General features: G+C 30.7%; 2 protein-coding genes and 1 pseudogene across 2 annotated transcripts; all 3 read left to right on the forward strand.

Annotated features, from left to right (window-relative positions):
- The first annotated feature begins 2,004 nt into the window (after positions 1-2,004).
- Positions 2,005-4,272, forward strand: LOC148550171 (uncharacterized). The gene is made up of 3 exons (XM_088494320.1): positions 2,005-2,727; positions 2,834-3,903; positions 3,987-4,272. The coding sequence occupies exons 1-3, from the start codon at positions 2,005-2,007 to the stop codon at positions 4,030-4,032; spliced, it is 1,839 nt and encodes a 612-aa protein (XP_088350446.1). The 3' UTR covers positions 4,033-4,272.
- Positions 4,273-6,465: 2,193 nt separating this feature from the next.
- Positions 6,466-8,781, forward strand: LOC148550172 (uncharacterized; annotated as a pseudogene).
- A 7,661-nt stretch (positions 8,782-16,442) lies between these two features.
- LOC110264790 (uncharacterized) lies at positions 16,443-18,978 on the forward strand. The gene is made up of 4 exons (XM_088494321.1): positions 16,443-17,229; positions 17,333-18,420; positions 18,504-18,692; positions 18,874-18,978. Exons 1-3 carry the CDS (start codon positions 16,513-16,515, stop codon positions 18,547-18,549), a joined length of 1,851 nt encoding a protein of 616 aa, XP_088350447.1. The 5' UTR covers positions 16,443-16,512; the 3' UTR covers positions 18,550-18,692; positions 18,874-18,978.
- The last annotated feature ends 104 nt before the right edge of the window (positions 18,979-19,082 follow it).

Genomic DNA, 19,082 nt, shown 5'->3' on the forward strand with positions numbered 1-19,082 from the left:
TTATATTCGGTGACGGATCCATAAGATTTTGTGAGTGGGGACAAAATAAATATAATATGATAATAATTTTTATAATTATACTTTGTTATTATAAAATATAATTAGTTTTTAAATAATAATATAAAAATTAAATTTCTTTTTTTTAAGTTTTATATTTTAAAAAAATTAAATAATTTTTTCATAGTCAATACAATTAAATGTCTCTTTTTATATATATTATTAAATAATCATTTAAAAATTCATCTCATATAATTACGAAATCGATTCTTTATAATATTCATATTTTAAAAAAAAAATTAAACTGACGTTGTCCCAGAAAAACTAAAGTTAACTTAAAAAAAAACACTAATGATTAATGAATAAACAATATTATTTTGATTTCTTATTTTTTTATTATTATTATTATTTATTTAACTATTTTTATTTAATAGTCAATATTAAAAAAGGCACAAAGAACTAGGTATACATTAAAAAAAACCCAACGAACTAGATATACATTAAATATATATTCTAAAAAAGATTTTAGATGTTATATTTTGATACAATTTTTTACAAGTAATATTAAAAAAATAAGATTTTTTCATTTTTAAAAATTTATAATTTTATGTCAAGTGAATTTTTTAAAATTTTTTTAATTGTGAATGACTAAATTTTTATAAAAAATTAAATAAAAATTTAGAGATCAAATTTTTCTCTAAATATTTTTGTACATCTTCTAAATATTTATTCAAACATTGACAAAACAATTTAGATTAAATGGATATGTTATTTGTTAAATATAAAATTTTGTTTGTCACTTTTAATAAATATAATATTTATTAGTTATTTTTATCGCAATTTTCAAATCATTCAAGGATTATTTTGTGGTGCTTGAATCTTTAGGATAGTAAATTAAAATTAGTAACTTCTATTTTGAATATATATATATATATATATATATATATACACGTCACAATAGTGATATTCACTAAGTATATAAATAGATTTTTTAAAATTTTAAATTTATTTATTAGTTGCAATTATAAAATAAAAAATCTATAATTATTTCACTCTTTCTTTTTAAAGGTTATTATAACAAATTCATTTAAATTTTGAATTACCATTTATTTTTACATAATTGAAGTTGATGAGTGACGTTTAATTATAGTAGAGTCAAATTTAATTATATAGTGAGAACAAATAGATTTTATTACTATGTATTAGTTAAAAAAAATTTAAACTCTACAGGGGCACTTACCCCCACATCCATCAACATGAATCCGTCCCTCGTTGTATTTATTAATTTTTCAATTTTTTTGAGTAATTATATTCATAAGTTATATAATATTTTTATTGTTTATATATCACTTCTTTTTTCTTTCAACAAATTACATTTTTTTAATATCATTTAATTGTAACAATATTGTTAAAAATACATGTTATCATGTTTTATGAAAAATAAAATTTAAAAATTAAATATCATTTTTGATTATCAAAATTTTAATAATATTTATACTTGTATTTTATCTAATAGTTTCATCACTGCATCATAGTTTTTAAAAATAACCTAAAAAAAGATAAAAAGTAAAACAAAAATAACAATTTAAAAAATAATAAAACATAATGATATAAAATCAGGTGAATAAAATTAAATATTAAAAAAATAAAGAAAAGAGGAAAGCATTTGAACTTTTTATTTTTAATATTAGAGTGGTAGTGGTGTTTTTTTTAAATGTGGATTGTTGGGGTGTTATATTCAAATGTAGAATCATTTAACTAGAGAAGCAAAAATCGGACCCATCGATTTGTAGAGGTACAAAAATTGGACCGTCCAATTTCTGAGAGGTACACAAATCTAAAAATTTTAAGTACAGAAATCGGACCCAGAAATTTATGTACTTTTCACAATTTTAAAAAACACCCAAAATTACAATGTTAAAATATATCACCACTTTTAAGGTATATCACCACTTTTACTTCTATAAAAAAAAAAAAACATTTTGTTAAGAAACTTTGTATAGTGTCATGCATTGCATGGCGAAGATAGTGTTTGGTGACCTAAAAGCTAAAACTGAAAGCAACATGCCAATCATGTCGGCGCCCGCACTCTTCTCCACCGTCAGCGCCGCCACGGCCATTGCCACAACCTTGTTCTTAATCTGCAAGTCTCGTCTCATGCACGAAAAGAACCTCACAACACACCATCGCCAACCACCCAAACGCAATCCCGAACAACCCAAACACGATCCACGAGGCAAGATGCTATTCGTTTCCCAAATCGGAACTTCAAAAGCCCTAGCGACGCGCCTCTGTGATTTGTTAGAGTCGGAAGGCGTCGTTTTGGACCTCGTAGATGCCCGGAATTACGAGCCCGAAGCCCTACCCAAGGAGAACCTCGTCGTCCTCGTTGCTTCAACTTCGGAACTTTGGAACCTACCTCCCGCACGGAATTTCTCTTCCAAGCCCGACCTACCTTGGGGAGCAAGGTTCTTCGTCCATTGGATCCAGAAAAAAGCGAACGCCTTTAAGGTTGGAGCGTTTGTTGTGAATGCTTGCAGTTTCAGTGCCTTTGTGGTGGGCAGAGAGGTTACTGAAGGTGGGAAGAATTTGATGGCTAAGGCGGCGAATGAGATTAGGGGTTTGGGGCACACTGCTGAATGGAATGCGGATTTTGACAGCTGGTGGGGAAGTGTTGTTGCGGTTTTGCAAGGTGCTGTTTTGGGAATATGCGGGGAATCTGAACCTGAGGTCTGTTTCTGCATCCTCTTATCCTTATATAACTATGGCCTTTCTATTTATTATCATCACATTGCAGAGCTCTGTATTTAATAGTTAATTGTTTCCCTAATTCCAGGATGTTGGTTCTTCTGATCTAAAGCTATCCATGGCACAGCGTTTATATATGTTGGTGAAAAATCAGGATGTTGTAACAAACCAAACCGAGCCTTGTGTGAGCTTCTCTAGTACCACCAGGCACAGGATGTTAACTATCACCGATGACAACTTTATGAAGAATGGCACTGTTGAACTTGAACAAGTATGTCATATACCTGCCCAATGGCCTCTTAGAGATGATCTATTGATCGACAACGGTGTGTTACCAAATTTTCGAGGATTTTGTTCTGTTGGTGGCTGCTTTTACTTTGCTGGTAATGCGCGTAGTCTTTTAACACATAACGTGAGTGACGATCGGTACTACTCAAAGCTGTGGTGCCTTAAGTATGAGGATTCTACTTGGGTTTGGAGTCTATGTGGAACCATGTTCTGCTCCCAATTAAGTCCCTTAGTAGTCCCATACGATGGCAAATTGTGCATGTTTTGGGGTGACTATCAAATTGCAAATTGGGTTGAGATCTATAGCCTAAAATCAGGTCTATGGGAAAAAAGGGAAGTGCCCGATAGTGCTCTCTTCTCACATCACCCGTTGCCTAGCTCGTACTTTCTGTGGGAGGACAGCACCAAGAGTCCCAAGAAGACCCTCATTGTATTGTATTCTTTTCATGATAATCATCAGTTGCTCATCTCATATGATGTCAAGGCTAACAGATGGGAAAAAGTTGAGTGCAATTTTCCGCCAGTTCCTAGATATTGTCCTAGAAGATTAGTTCGTTTGGGATGTAGCCATTATCTTCTGATTGTAGACTTCGCTCCAACGTGGTATATTTATGACTTGTCTGAGAAGAAGCTTATGGCAATAGTGCACGTGGATGGTTTGGAGGAGGAGGATGTGCGGGTAAGAAATATTTTTTGTTGCCAACACAGTAGCAAAGAAAGTTTGATTTATATATTCCCGGAACACGAGGAAGAGGAAGAATTTCCTGAGTTTGTTTCTTATGCCAGAGTCAGGCTCCAACTCCAAACTTTTTCTGCCAACATTGAATCCAAGGGTTATCTTAGAGTTGGTCCTTATTACCATTACCGTATGTGAGTATGCGCTTCTCTTTAAACTTGTTTCACCCTATCCATTGATTGAGCTTTGATATTTACTTGTTTAACTCGGTGGACAGATTTGCTGCTGGAGATGAAGGCAATAAAGAGAAGACTGTAGTTTAGTATACGGGTGTGGTGGATATTAGGAATTAGAATTTGAGCATGAATGACAAGTAGCCAAAGAAAGAAGTGATGGATAGCAAAGTGATATGAAAGCTGTAGCCACCTTGAATCCAACTTTGTTGCCAAGACATGCATGCCAATCTGCCTTTCTATTGTACAGAAATATTTTGTAAGCTATGTATTTACCTCTGGCCTGAAACACAGGACTCAACATCTCCCAAGTCTAAGTGCAATTCAGATGTATATACTCTTTTATCATGATTTTGAGATATTAGAATCTTCAACTTTCGTTAAGTACTAATGTGACTTGTATCATATCGAGCACAAGATATTATCTCCTTACAGATCATACTACTATCATTTTGCCAGATTTATTAGTTAGAGTTTATATCTTATTTAATATAAAATACCATAATAATTATGTTCAAATAAAATTATTTATTTATTTTTATTATATAAAAAAAAGTTAATAGTAAATTATTGTGAGATAAATTTAATATAAATAATTATGTTATTAGAATTTATTATTTTTAGCTATCAGTTGCTCGTCAATGTTTAAAAGTATAAGATAAAGTATGTTGTTAAATTATAAAACTGACTAAAAATAATAAATTCTGATCGTCCCTAGCATTTATTTTTTATTTTGTCATGTCAAATATTTTAAAGTCCTTTAGCAGGAGTCGAAGCACCACTAAAACCTATTACTAAAATATTAGTTGGGATTAAATCATCAGGATGCTTGCTTACCTTCATCAGCATCCTCTCGGGTAAGAGGCTTATAGCTGCCCCTCCATCGATCAGGATTTTGTAAATTTTTATCCCACTCATAGTTGCAGTAATATGCAATGGGCGCAAATGAGATTTTTGTTTTTCAGAAGCCCTTCGAAAATAATCGGGTTCATCCTCATATCGAATGAATGAAAAGGTTTCTTCATCGTCCACATCATAATCCTCTATAAGATTTCCTTCATATTCCCCCAGATATTCAGTTGGGATAATTGAGATGGTACCGACCATTTCATCACATCCTTCTTTGAAGTAATTTTTCGTCCAGATAAGCACCCTTATCTTTATCAGCGATTGGAACACTAACGACTGCTTTTCCTTTATCCAATTTCACAGGGGAAGTAACTCCCTTCGGATTTGTCTCTCCATCAGTCGAAAAGACTATTTGAGAGAACACAGATGGTGTTGCCCCCTTGCCGTTGTCAGCAAGAGATATCTTAGGTGGCTGTTGTCCTTTTTGGCCTTTGCCTCGTGGGTACCTCCTAGCTTGGCCATGGAAATATGAAAATCGACCTCGAGGAGGACCTCTATGCCCCAACTATGGGGTACGCTTGTAATGAGCAACCCTATTCTGGAACTCTCGGCAGTTTCAAATCCATTGTATGCCAATGGCTTGAGAACGGTTGGTAGGCGCAATAGGATTTTTCTGAGGACCTCCAGAACTTTACCCTTTCATTCGTTGAATAGGTTGTTTCTGACGGGCTTGTTTTTCCCTATGATCCAATTCCTTCTTCATTCTTTCCTTCTCAAAAATTGCTGCAGCTTCAGCATCGAAAACTACATTGCATCAAGGACATAGAGATACGTCCCGATCTTTTAACTTCTGCTGCACCAAAAAATCCAACAACCCATCTCCTACTCCAGGGTATACAGATTGGACATCTGATTCAAAATTTCCTAGAGATATATCAAAGTCATAAGACATTCCAACCATGTTTACACCAAAATATGGTTCAGCAAAACTAGCTTCAGTATCGAAAGGATCAGAATCAACTTTCATTTCCTTTTTACTATCATCGAATTTCAACCTCCCTTCCATGATGGCCTCTTGAATTAAATCCTTGAAACGAACGCAATTGTTAGTCGAATGACTAGTTACTTGGTGGAAGTTACAATAAAATTTCCCTTTTAAATCTTTCGCTGAAAGCAAAGTTCTGCCTTCCAACAAAACTAATTGTTTATCTTTAAGCAACACATCGAAAATCTGATCAGATTTTGAAATATTAAAACTATATCTCTTTCCACTTTTCAATTTTGAAACATTTGACTTTTCATTGTCAGGGATTTTCTTAAGTAAAGAACAAACATAAGGATGACCGTTCTTAAGTTCAGCCAAATCAACTTCTGCCTCTAAATCGGATTCCTCATCAGAGGATTCCATGGCTACATAAGCAACTTTCTCTTTTGAGAAAAAGATTTACTCTTCAATCTCCTTTCATTCTTATATTTCTCCTTTTCTTTTTTTTCAGAATTTCTACCTAACGAACTCTTTCAGCCAAATTGGCCAAATTAGGAATATGCACATTGAGTAATTTTCAACGCATATAAAATTCTAATCCCATAGCTGCTATCTTCACTACTTCACTTTTAGGAAGTGACACATAACAACGACTTCTAGCATTTTTGAAATGAATCATATAATCATCAATGGTTTCACCATCTTCTCGTTTCAAAGCCACCAGGTCAGTAACTGCCACATTCAATTCTCCCCGATAAAATAGGGCATGAAAAGTAGTTTCTAACTGAGCCCATGTTGTTATCGAATTTGGTCTAAGATTCAAAAACCAAGTAAACACATTCCTCGTTAATGAGGAAGGAAAAACTTCATTTTCAAACTTTCATCATTGGCCGAATTTCTAATCTCGACCAAATATCGAGCAACATGTTCAATAGTTGACTCTCCAACTTCTCCTGCGAACTTTATAATTATTTTAGGATTTTTCATTCCTCTTGACACTTCATCCATTTGAACATTCTGAGGAAAAGCTGACACAAAGTGGGATCGATTCATGAATCCTATACTGAATCCAACCCTATTTAAAACATCTTAGCTTCCACAATTCTAGAAGTGCATCAAAGACCCTCAAATTAGATAAAATTAGAGGAAAAGACTGAAAAGACAACAAATAAATAAAAGATTTTGAAAATAAAAAGAAAATGACTGGAATTGAAATGGTTTGCATTGAATTTAAATAAAGTAATAAAATGCCTTTGATTGGATCAAAGGACTTTGAATTCGAAAATAAAAATACTGGAAATGTAAATTGGACAAGAATGTTAAATTTTGCTTGAAAGATAAATTTGCAAGAAAGGTAAAGTTTGCAGAAAAATGTAAATGAAAAGTAAAACAAGTGGAAGGAACCCTACAGAGAATTAACTCGAGGCAGACTCAGTAAATCGCTGGGGATGTGTGAGTGTGTGTGAGCAATTTCTGAAGCAAAGTTCATACTTTGAACGTCTTCTTTTATCTCTTTGTTGCAACAAAACCCTATAGTTCCGAATTCGGGGTGGATATCTTTTCGAGCTGTACAGGGTCGGAAGGCTTTTTCTATCTTTGATGATTCTTTCCACAATTTTAAAAATCACTTTTTAAGGTCCTGGGTGCTGTGAGTGTCCGACCTTTCTTCTTGTCCGAGAATCAAGAACCCTCGTTTTCCTTATACTGGCAAGATACCGTTAATATCGTTAGGCATGATCTAGCCGATTTAGATGACTTAGAGAGGAGTGTTGATTTTGTTTTGGGTACATAGGATGAAGCTCTCCATTTGGACACAAAAAGATATTTAGGACATCCCAGCCTTCTGAAGTCGGACCTCGGTAGTTCTCCTTCCTTTACTTACTGAATTCTTTTTATTTTACAGTTGTTATTTTTTACTGCGTCCTATTTTGTTTTCAGAAAGTATGGCTCTAAAATCAGCTATGAAATATTTTCGGAATACCAAGAAGTCAATTGTTGCCAAGAATCTCCAGCAACAAAAGGAGGCCGGGGCTAGGTCCTTGGTCCGATCTTCCCCGAGGAAGAAATCGGGGTCGGGTCCCTCTGAGGAGAAGGTCATCATTCTTACCCCTCTTTCCAAGCTTATTCCATCTGAGCCTTCCCCTGAATCTCCTTCTTCCACTGAACCCCCCTTCAAGAAGCAGAAGGTGGATGATGAAGAGAGCATTTATTCAAGGAGCTTCGATGCCCTAACTTGGGGTGAGAAGAACGTGCTCCCTTACCACCACCTAATCATGGACGATGTTGTCATTCAGAACCACCTACAGCCTTTGGCCCGTGGAGGGCTTCGAACAGTTGGGATGTGTGCTACTTTGGCTAGAGAGTTGAGGAGCTCTCCTATACAGGCCACAACTAGTGCTCTTATGGCTACTCGAGCTGATGTAAAGAGGGTGAACGAGCTGAAAAAGGACTTGGAGCAGGAACAGGAGACCTTGAAGTCCGACCTTGAAAGAGCTCGGAAAAGAGCTAATAAGTCGGAGGCTGCTGCTGCTTTTGCCGAGGAAAAGGCCAAGAAATTTTAGAAAAGCTTCACTCGTGTATTTGGGGAGAGAATGGCACGGGAGGAGGAGTTGGGAAAACTGAAGGAGCAGTTTGCTGAGTCCTAGGAGTTGGCCGCTCTGGGAATGAACGAGATGCTTGACAACTTGGAAGCTCAGGTTAAGGTCTTGGTTCCCGAGCTTGACCTTTCCCTCTTCAGCGTAGACAATATAGTGGTGGACGGGAAGATAGTCCCTGCACTCGAGTCGGACGAAGAGGAGGAGCCTCCTCAGAATCTGAAGACTTCGGGACCTCAGGTCAGTCATACTTCCACCTCGGGAGCCTAACCCAAAGCTTCTGTTGTGGAGGCCTCTTCTTCTGCTCCTGAGAATATTTCGGCTGTGTCAGTTTTTATGCATCCTCACACTCCTTCAGCTGGGGGCAAAGACGTTGTGACTGGCGAGGCTCTCAAATCCTCTAATGGGTGAGAAGTCTTGAACTTTTTTAAATTCCTTTGTTATCTTTTGTTTTTCATAATATCCCGACCTGCAGGCTTTGATGATACTTTAGTTTTTTGTATTAGTTTAATAGTTTTTTGAACACTTTAACTTTGTTTAGTTGTTTTGACAACTTTTAGCAAGTAATGTTCAAAATTTATTTTCTATCATGGAGCATCTGCTTTAGAGAACGGCTTTTGCATAGCCGGATATCCTTTATTTGAGGTCACTTTGTACAAGTTGTTTGTATAACTTCTTACATTAACTTGTATCTCGTCGCTTCATCTTGTCGTCCACTTTAGGTCGGACAATGATTTTTTGCGGTTTGTCGAGTTTAAATTAATGCGTTTAAGATAGGAAACCTTTAAAAAAGTAAATAAAATAAGAATTTTTATTGATATTCCTTTACAAATTCCTTTATTATATTTGAAATTCTTAGAAGCTGCCCTAAAATCTAAAAACATTGAGTTATTGATAACTAACCCTGACCCATACTATCAATTAACTTGGAACTTTTCTTCCTCACTGGTTCATGTGGATTAAAAAAAAAAATCAACACACACTAAGAAAAAAAGGACCTAAAAAAAGTTTATTTAAATTGAAAACCACAAACAAAAGAGATTAGTTTTCTGGTTAGGTTACCCTAAAATAAAAAGCAAAACAGTAGTAGTTCATTTATGTTGAAAGCAGGAACTTAATTAGTACCTGAAATTCAATTGCTTTCAAAATTGTCTTGACGATGATTGAGGAGATGTAGTTATGTTATGCCGTCAACAATGGAAGGAGCTGAAATAGAAAGAACAAATCGAAGGAACAAAATTATTAAGATAAAAAAAAATTAAAAAGACGGAAAGAATCATGGCTAGGAATCAACAAGATACGGATGATATGAAAGTAGCGGTAAAAGGATAAAAAACAAAATCCAAGATTTAAATTAAGAACAAGATTTTGATTGCTAATTAATTAAAAAAACACATGTCAATCAAATTAAGAAGCTATATCATGGGTGCATCAATGTCAATAATAAGCTTGAGAAGATGAAAGAAAGAAGACTCGATAAATAAATAAATAAATTATGGATAATTAAGAAACAACATCTAGCAATTCATTGGTTAATAAAACTTGACAAATTAATCTTTAACATACTAAATTAGGGTATGTCTAAAACGAACTCAACTATTATGTGCTTATTGAATGAGCCACATTTATAAAGGCTGTTAGATTTTATTAGATGAAAATTAAAGGCTAATATAAAATAAGAACATTGATGGACTCTAATAAATATAGAATATCCTAGTACATAAATAAATACTTTAAATGGTAATACTTTAATACATAATACTTTAAATGGTAACAAAATCTTTTATTCTTAAATAATTAAATATAAAATATATAAATATAAAATATATGAGTATTTTTTATTTAATAAAATTAATTATTATGCAAAACTTTTTTATAATATTAAAAAATTCTATTAAAATAATATTTTAAACAGTAACATAAAACTATAAAATCATTAAAATTTATTTTATATTATTTGATAAATAATTAGATTATTATATTCAAAATTTATTAACTAACTATTTTTATTAAAAATATTATTATATAATATAATTTTTTATAAAAATATTTTTAAAAAATAATTTATTTAAAATATTATATATAATATATGAAAATATTATTCTTTTATTTTTTAATTTTTTTAGAAAAACAGAATAAATAATATAATTTTAAATACATACCTAAATAAAAAAGTTAATATTTTTATGTATTATATATAACGTTTAAAATAAATTTTACTTTTAAAAATATTTTGATAAAAAATTATATTATATAATAATATATTTAACAAAGTAATTAGTTAATAAATTTTAAATATAATAAACTAATTATTTGTTAAGTAATATAAAATAAACTTTATTTATTTTATATTTTTATGTTGTAGTTTAAAATATCATTTTAATATTATAAAAAAAATTTGTATATAATAATTAATCTTAATGGATAAAAAAACTTATATTTTTTGTATTTATATTTTTTAAAACAAAAATTTTTTATCTTTATATAATAAAATATGTCATAATCTTCTTTTATATATATATATATATATATATATATTAGGGATGGTAAATTAAAACGGGTCGAATTCGTCGGACCGACTGCCGAATTCGCTAAAAAATGTGGATTGGGTTAGAATTTGAAATCTGTCAAATTAAAAAAATCACTAAATTATGTATATATGTTCTAATTATGTGACTTTATTTATTTTATTTTACAATTTTGTATATATGTTCAAATTTTGTGACTTATTTTTTAAAATAAAGATGGTTCTATTGACAAATATTATTTTAAACAATTTTATTGAAGTTAAAAATTTTAAAAAAAATAATAAAAAGTTATATTATAATTTGACTATTTTTTATTTGTAATTAATTGTTTAATTATTATTTTTTAGTTAATTTTATTAAAAAAAAAACAAAGTCAAACGACTAGCATTTTGTACCCACTTTAGTTGGCGGGGCGGGCTGCCCCGTCTCACTTAAGGTGCGGGCCTAGGTGATGCGGGGCGGGTTGGGGTGAGCCGGCCCGCATTGCCACCCCTAATATATATATATAGGGGTGGCAAGCGGGGAAGCCCGCCCCGCCCCGCCTAGTGAGGCGGTCCCAAAATCCTAGCCCTCTCCGCCTAACGGCGGGCTGGCGGGCGGCGGGCATAGCTCGCCAAATATCCTCTTTTTTTTTTTTTTTTTTTACTTTTAACTATTAAATAATATACATATGCATAAAAAATCTCTCCTATTTTTTACTTTTAACTATTATAATTTCTAAAAGTATAAACAAATTATAATTTTTATATTTACAAACATTAAAGTCTTTGTAATTATAAATATCTAATAAATATAAATATAAACCAAGTTTTCATCCAAAACATAATTATAAATATTGTTCCCAAAGCAAAATAAACATAATCCAAAACATAATTATAAATATTGTCTCTAAAACAAAATAAATATAATCCAAAACACTCAATTTTCATCTTTATTCTCTTGTAAGTTAGGTTGGGGAAGTTGGATTTTGGCAAAAACATTGTAAAAATATCTCTTGCTAAAAAAATACTAAGCCCGGCGGGAAAACCCGCTCCGTCCTGCCAAAGCCCGTGATTTAAACAGTGCGGATTAGGCGGGCTTTTGCTATTTGGCGGTCCCAATTTTCCAGCCCAGCCCGCCTTTTTTGATGGGTTACGCGGGCCGACCCGGCGGGTTTAGGCCCGTTTGCCACCCCTATATATATACTATCTAGTAATTTTTTTATATATTAAATAATTATAATCATATAATAACATTCAAATCAGAAAACATATTAAATCTATTACAGTATAACTATTTAAAATATTATTTTAATATAATCTTTTAATATTATAAAAAAAATTTGCATAAAAATTTTGTGAATTTGGCAAATTCTTTTAATTTGACCGATTTCAAATCTTAGTCCGACCCACCTTTTTTAGCGAGTTCAACAGGTCGGCCCGACGGACTCGACCCGTTTTGCCACCCCTAATATATATTAAGAAGATTATCACATATTTTACTATATAAAAGTAGAAACTTTTTGTTCTAAAAAATATAAATTAAATAAATACAAAAAATATAAATTTTTTTATTCATTAAGATCGATTATTATGCAAAATTTTTTTATAATATTAAAATAATATTTTAAGCTTTAATATAAAAATATAAAATAATTAAAATTTATTTTATATTACTTAAAAAATAATTAGATTATTATATTTAAAATTTATTAACTAATTATTTTATTAAATATATTATTATATCATATAGTTTTTTATTAAAATATTTGTAAAAGTAAAATTTATTTAAAAAATTATATAAAATACATGAAAATATTAACTTTTTATTTAGGTATGTATTTAAAATTATATTATTTATTCTGTTTTTCTTAAAAAAATTGAAAAAAATAAAAAAATTAATATTTTCATGTATTATATATAATATTTTAAATAAATTATATTTTTAAAATATTTTTATAAAAAATTATATTATATAATAATATTTTTAATAAATTTAGTTAGTTAATAAATTTTAAATATAATAATCTAATTATTTGTCAAATAATATAAAATAAAATTTTAATTATTTTATATTTTTATGTTAGTTATAGTTTAAAATATTATTTTAATATAATTTTTTAATATTATAAAATTTTTTTGCAATAATTAATTTTAATAAATAAAAAATATTCATATATTTTATATTTAATTATTTAAGAATAAAAGATTTTGTTGCCGTTTAAAGTATTGTGTATTAAAATATTACCATTTAAAACATTTATTTATGTACTAAGATATTTTATATTTATTAGAGTCCATCAATACTCTTGTTTTATATTAGCCTTTGATTTTTATCTAATAAAATCTAATGGCCTATATAAATGTGGCTCATTCAATAAGTACATAATGGTTGAGCTCGTTTTAGACATACCCACTAAATTAAAGAATATCATAAAAAAAAATTTCGATATATCATATATAAGAGAAATCAAGAAAATTGGAGTAAAGATTAATAGGAAAAACAAACTAGCGCAAAAATTGAAGGTAACTAAAATAAAATATTAAAGTTGATCTTGATGATGAATTAAATAAAGAACATAATGAACTAACCATAGTTTTCTTAATCAAACAAACAAACATTACATGCTGAATTTCTTTACTGACATAAGAATGTGATGGTTAATTACCTTGGCTTAATATATATTTGAAGAGGAAAAAAAAAGTAAAATGTGAAGCGAAAAAGGTTTAAGAAAGAAGTTAAAAAGTGTGAATTTTAAAAAGAGAAAAGACTAAAGAGAATAGAATTAAAAATGATTATTAATTAATAAAATTAATAAAACTATATTAATTTGTTAAATATTTTGTTTTATCAATTTAAATAATATAAATTTAATTTATCCTGTATAACAAAAAATATCATGACTTTAAAAATTTATTTGGTAAAATTTTTTAATAAAATTATTCTTTTTTCTTTGTGCATAAATTTGATGTAATAGTGGAGAAAAAAATTAAAAAACAATAGTAATAATTTCTTTAATATAAAAATATATATTAGTACTTAATTAAGAAAAACTGTAATAAGTCATGTAAAAGAGGGAATAGATATTATTTTATGATTATTTCTATCATCTTTTAATTTTTTTTTACTATCACATTAAATTTACGTAATAAAATATTTTAAAGGCATAATATACTTGTCATTATTTTTTTTTAAAATAATGTAACATGCTTCTCATTTTATTTTTTGTCACTCACGATAAATTAAAGTTATATTATTTGAAATTATAAAAAATTATCATTAAAGTTATATTATTTGAAATTATAAAAAATTATCTTTAATAAATAAATCTAATTTTATTATATATATATAATTAGAAAATTTTGTTGAAAACTTTTTTTAAAAGGTAATAGAATTTTGTAAATATTCATAATTACAATATAAAATAAGAATAGCAAAAATATTATATAATAAGATTTTATTTAACAAAATCAATACAAATAATAATTTTTAAACAAAGAAAAAGTTTTATATTGACACAGAAAGTATGACATCAAGCTCAAGTCCAAAATTTAACTAATGTTATGGCTGAACACAAAAAAAAATTATGTATTTTAATTTATTATATATATATATGTGTGTGTGTGTTCATGACTAATAAAAAAATAAATTGAAACAATTTATTCAACTGTTATTATTGATAACAATTGAATTGAACTAAATAATTATATTATTATATATAGTAATCTGCAAATAAAAAAAAGTTACTAATTAATTGAATTTAAAATGTTCTTTCCCCTAAAATAAAAGTAGTGTCAACTTAGATGTTTAATTGCCTATTTCTTTGTAATTAATTAATAATTGATTTTGAAGTTTATTGATATAAATATTCTTTACCTCAGATTTGAGGAGTAGTAGTCTTTGATTTTTGGTGGATTTTTAGACTTTATCGTCTCTAATTTTTTTCCTTTAATTTTTTAAATATATATATATAATTATATATATGGGATAATATATTATTTATTTATTAGATTTAATAAATTTTTAATACATTATATTTAAACAATATCTAAAATGTAAACAAAAAGAGATTTTTTTATTAAGGTTTTATTATGTGCTAGTTTGAATTGATTTTTTAAATTAAAATTTTATTTTTAAATAAAATATTTTTATTTAATTTAAAATCTATTTGAATATATATTTAAAAAATTACTTTTATTAAAAAAAGTAAATTATTTGATTTTTTATTTTTTTAAAAGCTAACAATATCTTGCCTTAAAAAAATAGAAACAAAAGCGTTTTTAATACTTGAATTTTTAAAAAAAAAATTATCTAAATATAAAATAAATTTTTTTCTGTTAAAAAAATATTTAAAAAATAAAAAAATTAAATACTTTTTCAAAAGTCAATAGAGACTAACTCTATATCTTAGTCATCACTCCAAAAATTACAAAGAAATTTAGTTATCATCATCCACTATAAATACCTAAATAAAAAGTATATATTAGTTAAATAAAATTTTCAATTTTTAATTTAATAAGAAAATTAAATTGAGAATAAGAATGCTAAAAGATCAATATTTTAAGACAAAAAAAAAAGTGTTAATACACGAGATACTAAGTATTTAGATAAGGTGCGTTTTAAAATAAAAAGAGGTTAATAATTTTACAAGTGTCGCACTCAATTCTGGTTAAGTGGACTCTGCTAAAAGAAAATTGGTGCAAAATAAATATAGATGGTTCAATCTTTTAAAATAAAGATTCCGATTCTAATGATAATTTAACCAGAGATTCAAATGACATAATTCTCGCGCTGGAAATCCAGAATTTCTCTACTATTCCTCCTTTTTTGCTCTTTTGTTAGATGCAAACATAATACTTAATTTTGTTTTGTTAGGACCCCTTCATAAAAAAAAAAATTGACTTTCACTTTGAAATAACAGAAGTCGATCACTGCTTTGCTCTTGACAAATAGTTGTAAAATACAAAATATGCCATATGCAGTGGTCTTCAATAATTACATAACAAAGTGGCCACATGTTCATACGAAACACTTCAATTCTTACAAAATACAAAGATATCAAAACTACCACACCATATTGGAAATTGAACATATAATCATCCAATCCACATTAGACAACACAAACATTAATCTAGTACTAGCGTTTTTCTTAGAGGATAGAAAATACTGTTTGAATAAGTGAGAATAAGCAGAAAATTTCTAGCAACAGAAACTACTATTTTTCATAGAATGTTACAGAAAGCATTCAACTCTTCAAAAATAAAGGAATTTGCACATTAAAATCTGGATACAAAAGATTCACTCCAAGACTATTGAACATTTTGGCCACTGCATTGCTATCACCTAACCAATTCACAATTATTTTTTTCTTAATAAGGAAATCTACATCTTTGTCTGCATTGATAAAAAAATAAAAAATAATTGATATTATAAAGACATTTTATATATATTCAATATTAATAAAAACTATTTTCACAATTAGTAAATGAATAATTATTTAAAAATAAAAATAATGAAATAAACATATAAATAATGTAAAATTAAATATTAAAAAAACAGAGAAAAGGGGAAAGCATTTAGTAACAAACCAGCATGAAAAAGGAGCATTTTGTTAAGAAACTTTGTATATAATTTCATGCATTGCATGGCCAAGATAGTGTTTGGTGACCTAAAACCTAAAACAGAAAGCAACATGCCAATCATGTCGGCGCCCGCACTCTTCTCCACCGTGAGCGCCGCCACGGCCATTGCCACAACCTTGTTGTTAATCTGCAAGTGTCGTCTCATGCGCGTCAGCCCCTACCAAAAGAACCTCACAACACACCGTCGCCAACAACCCAAACGCAATCAACGTGGCAAGGTGCTATTCGTTTCCCAAATCGGAACTTCAAAAGCCCTAGCGACGTGCCTCTGCGATTTGTTAGAGTCGAAAGGCATCGTTTTGGACCTCGTAGATGCCCGGAATTACGAGCCCGAAGCCCTACCCAAGGAGAGCCTCGTCCTCCTCGTTGCTTCAACTTCGGAAGTTTGGAACCTATATTCCGCACGGGATTTCTACTCCGATCACGACCTACCTTGGGGAGCAAAGTTCTTCGTCAATTGGATCGAGGAAAAAAAGAACGCCTTTAAGGTTGGAGCATTTGTTGTGAATGCTTGCAGTTTCAGTGCCTTTGTCGTGGGCAGCGGTGGCAAGAATTTGATGGCTAAGGCCGCCAATGAGATTAGGGATTTGGGGCACACTGCTGAATCGAAAGCGGATTTTGATAGCTGGTGGGGAAGTGTTGTTGCGGTTTTGGAAGGTGCTGTTTTGGGAGATGCTGCTGATGGAATATGCGGGGAATCTGATCCTGAGGTCCGTTTCTGCATCCTCTTAACTGGATAACTATCCGTTTCTATTTATTATTATCACACTGCAGAGCTCTCTGTTTAATAGTTAATTGTTTCCCTAATTCCAGGATGTTGGTTCTTCTGATCTAAAGCTATCCATGACACAGCGTTTATATATGTTGGTAGAAAATGAGGATTTTGTAATAGAGCAAACCGAGCCTTATTTGAGATTCTCTAGTACCACCAGGTACAGGATGTTAACTATCACTGACGACAACTTTATGAAGAATGGCACTGTTGAACTTGAACAAGTATGTCATATACCTTTCCAATGGCCTCTTAGAGATGATCTATTGATCGACAACGGTGTGTTACCAGATTTTCGAGGATTTTGTTCTGTTGGTAGCTGCTTTTTCTTTACTGGTGATGTGGATGGTCTTATAACACATCCGAACGGGGGTTATTATGATTGTCCCTACTCAAAGCTGTGGTGCCTTAAGTATGAGGATCCTACTTGGGTTTGGAGTCTATGTGGAAGCATGTTCTGCTCCCGATCAAGTCCCTTAGTAGTCCCATACGATGGCAAATTGTGCATGTTTGGGGGTGGGTATGGATATGCAAATTGGGTTGAGATCTATAGCCTAAAATCAGGTCTATGGGAAAAAAGGGAAATGCCCGATAGTGCTCTCTTCTCAGCTCACTCGTACTTCCTGTGGGAGGACAGCACCAAGACTCGCAAGAAGACCCTCATTGTGTTGTATTCTTTTGAGGATAATCATCAGTTGCTCATGTCATATGACGTCAAGGCTAACAGATGGGAAGAAGTTGAGTGTAATTTTCCGCCAGTTCCTGAATTTAGTCTTAGAAAATTAGTTCGTTTGGGATGTAGCCATTTTCTTCTGATTGTAGACTTCGTTCCAATGTGGTATATTTATGACTTGTCTGAGAAGAAGCTTGTGGCAATAGTGCACGTGGATGGTTTGGAGGACGACGATGTGCGGGTATCAAATATTTTTTGTTGTCACCACAGTAGCAAAGAAAGTTTGATCTATGTATTCACGGAACACGAGTTCGTGAAAGAGGAGGAGCTAGAGGAAGGGTCAGATCTTCCTCATCTTGTTCCTTATGCCAGAGTCAGGCTCCAACTCCAAACTTTTTCTGCCAAGATTGAATCCAAGGGTTATCTTAGAGTTGGTCCTCATTACAAATACAATATGTGAGTATGCGCTTCTCTTTAAACTTGTTTCACCCTATCCATTGATTGAGCTTTGATATTTACTTGTTTAACTCGGTGGACAGGTTTGCTGCTGGAGATGAAGGCAATAAAGAGAAGACTGTAGTTTAGTATAGGGGTGTGGTGGATATTAGGAATTAGAATTTGAGCATGAATGACAAGTAGCCAAAGAAAGAATTGATGGATAGCAAAGTGATATGAAAGCTCTAGCCACCCTGAATCCAACTTTGTTGCCAAGACATGCATGCCAATCTGCCTCTACAAGTCTACAAATAAAGAAAAGTTTAGGGGACTAACAACTTTATTAAATTATGGCCAGTAACCAGCAAAAAAAAGTGAGTCATTAGATAAAATGTCACATCAATCTCACAACATTAAAATCACCATTAATGGTTATTTGATGGCTACAAATTACAAAAATTGCTGTCCCCCTAGCATTCTTCTACAAATATTTTGTAAGCTATGTATTTACCTCTTTGGCCCTGAAACACACGACTCAACATCAAGTTTAAGTGCAATTCAGATGTATATACTCTTTTAGTACCCTACACAACACAACAACAGTTGAACCTTTTGTCAGAAATCATAATTTAAGAATCAAAAGTTTTGGAAGAATCACAAGAGTTTGAAATACAGCATGGGTG

The sequence above is a fragment of the Arachis ipaensis genome, chromosome B7, assembly GCF_059453495.1.
Source record: "Arachis ipaensis isolate K30076 ecotype BB chromosome B7, ASM5945349v1, whole genome shotgun sequence".
Taxonomy (NCBI): Eukaryota; Viridiplantae; Streptophyta; class Magnoliopsida; order Fabales; family Fabaceae; genus Arachis; species Arachis ipaensis.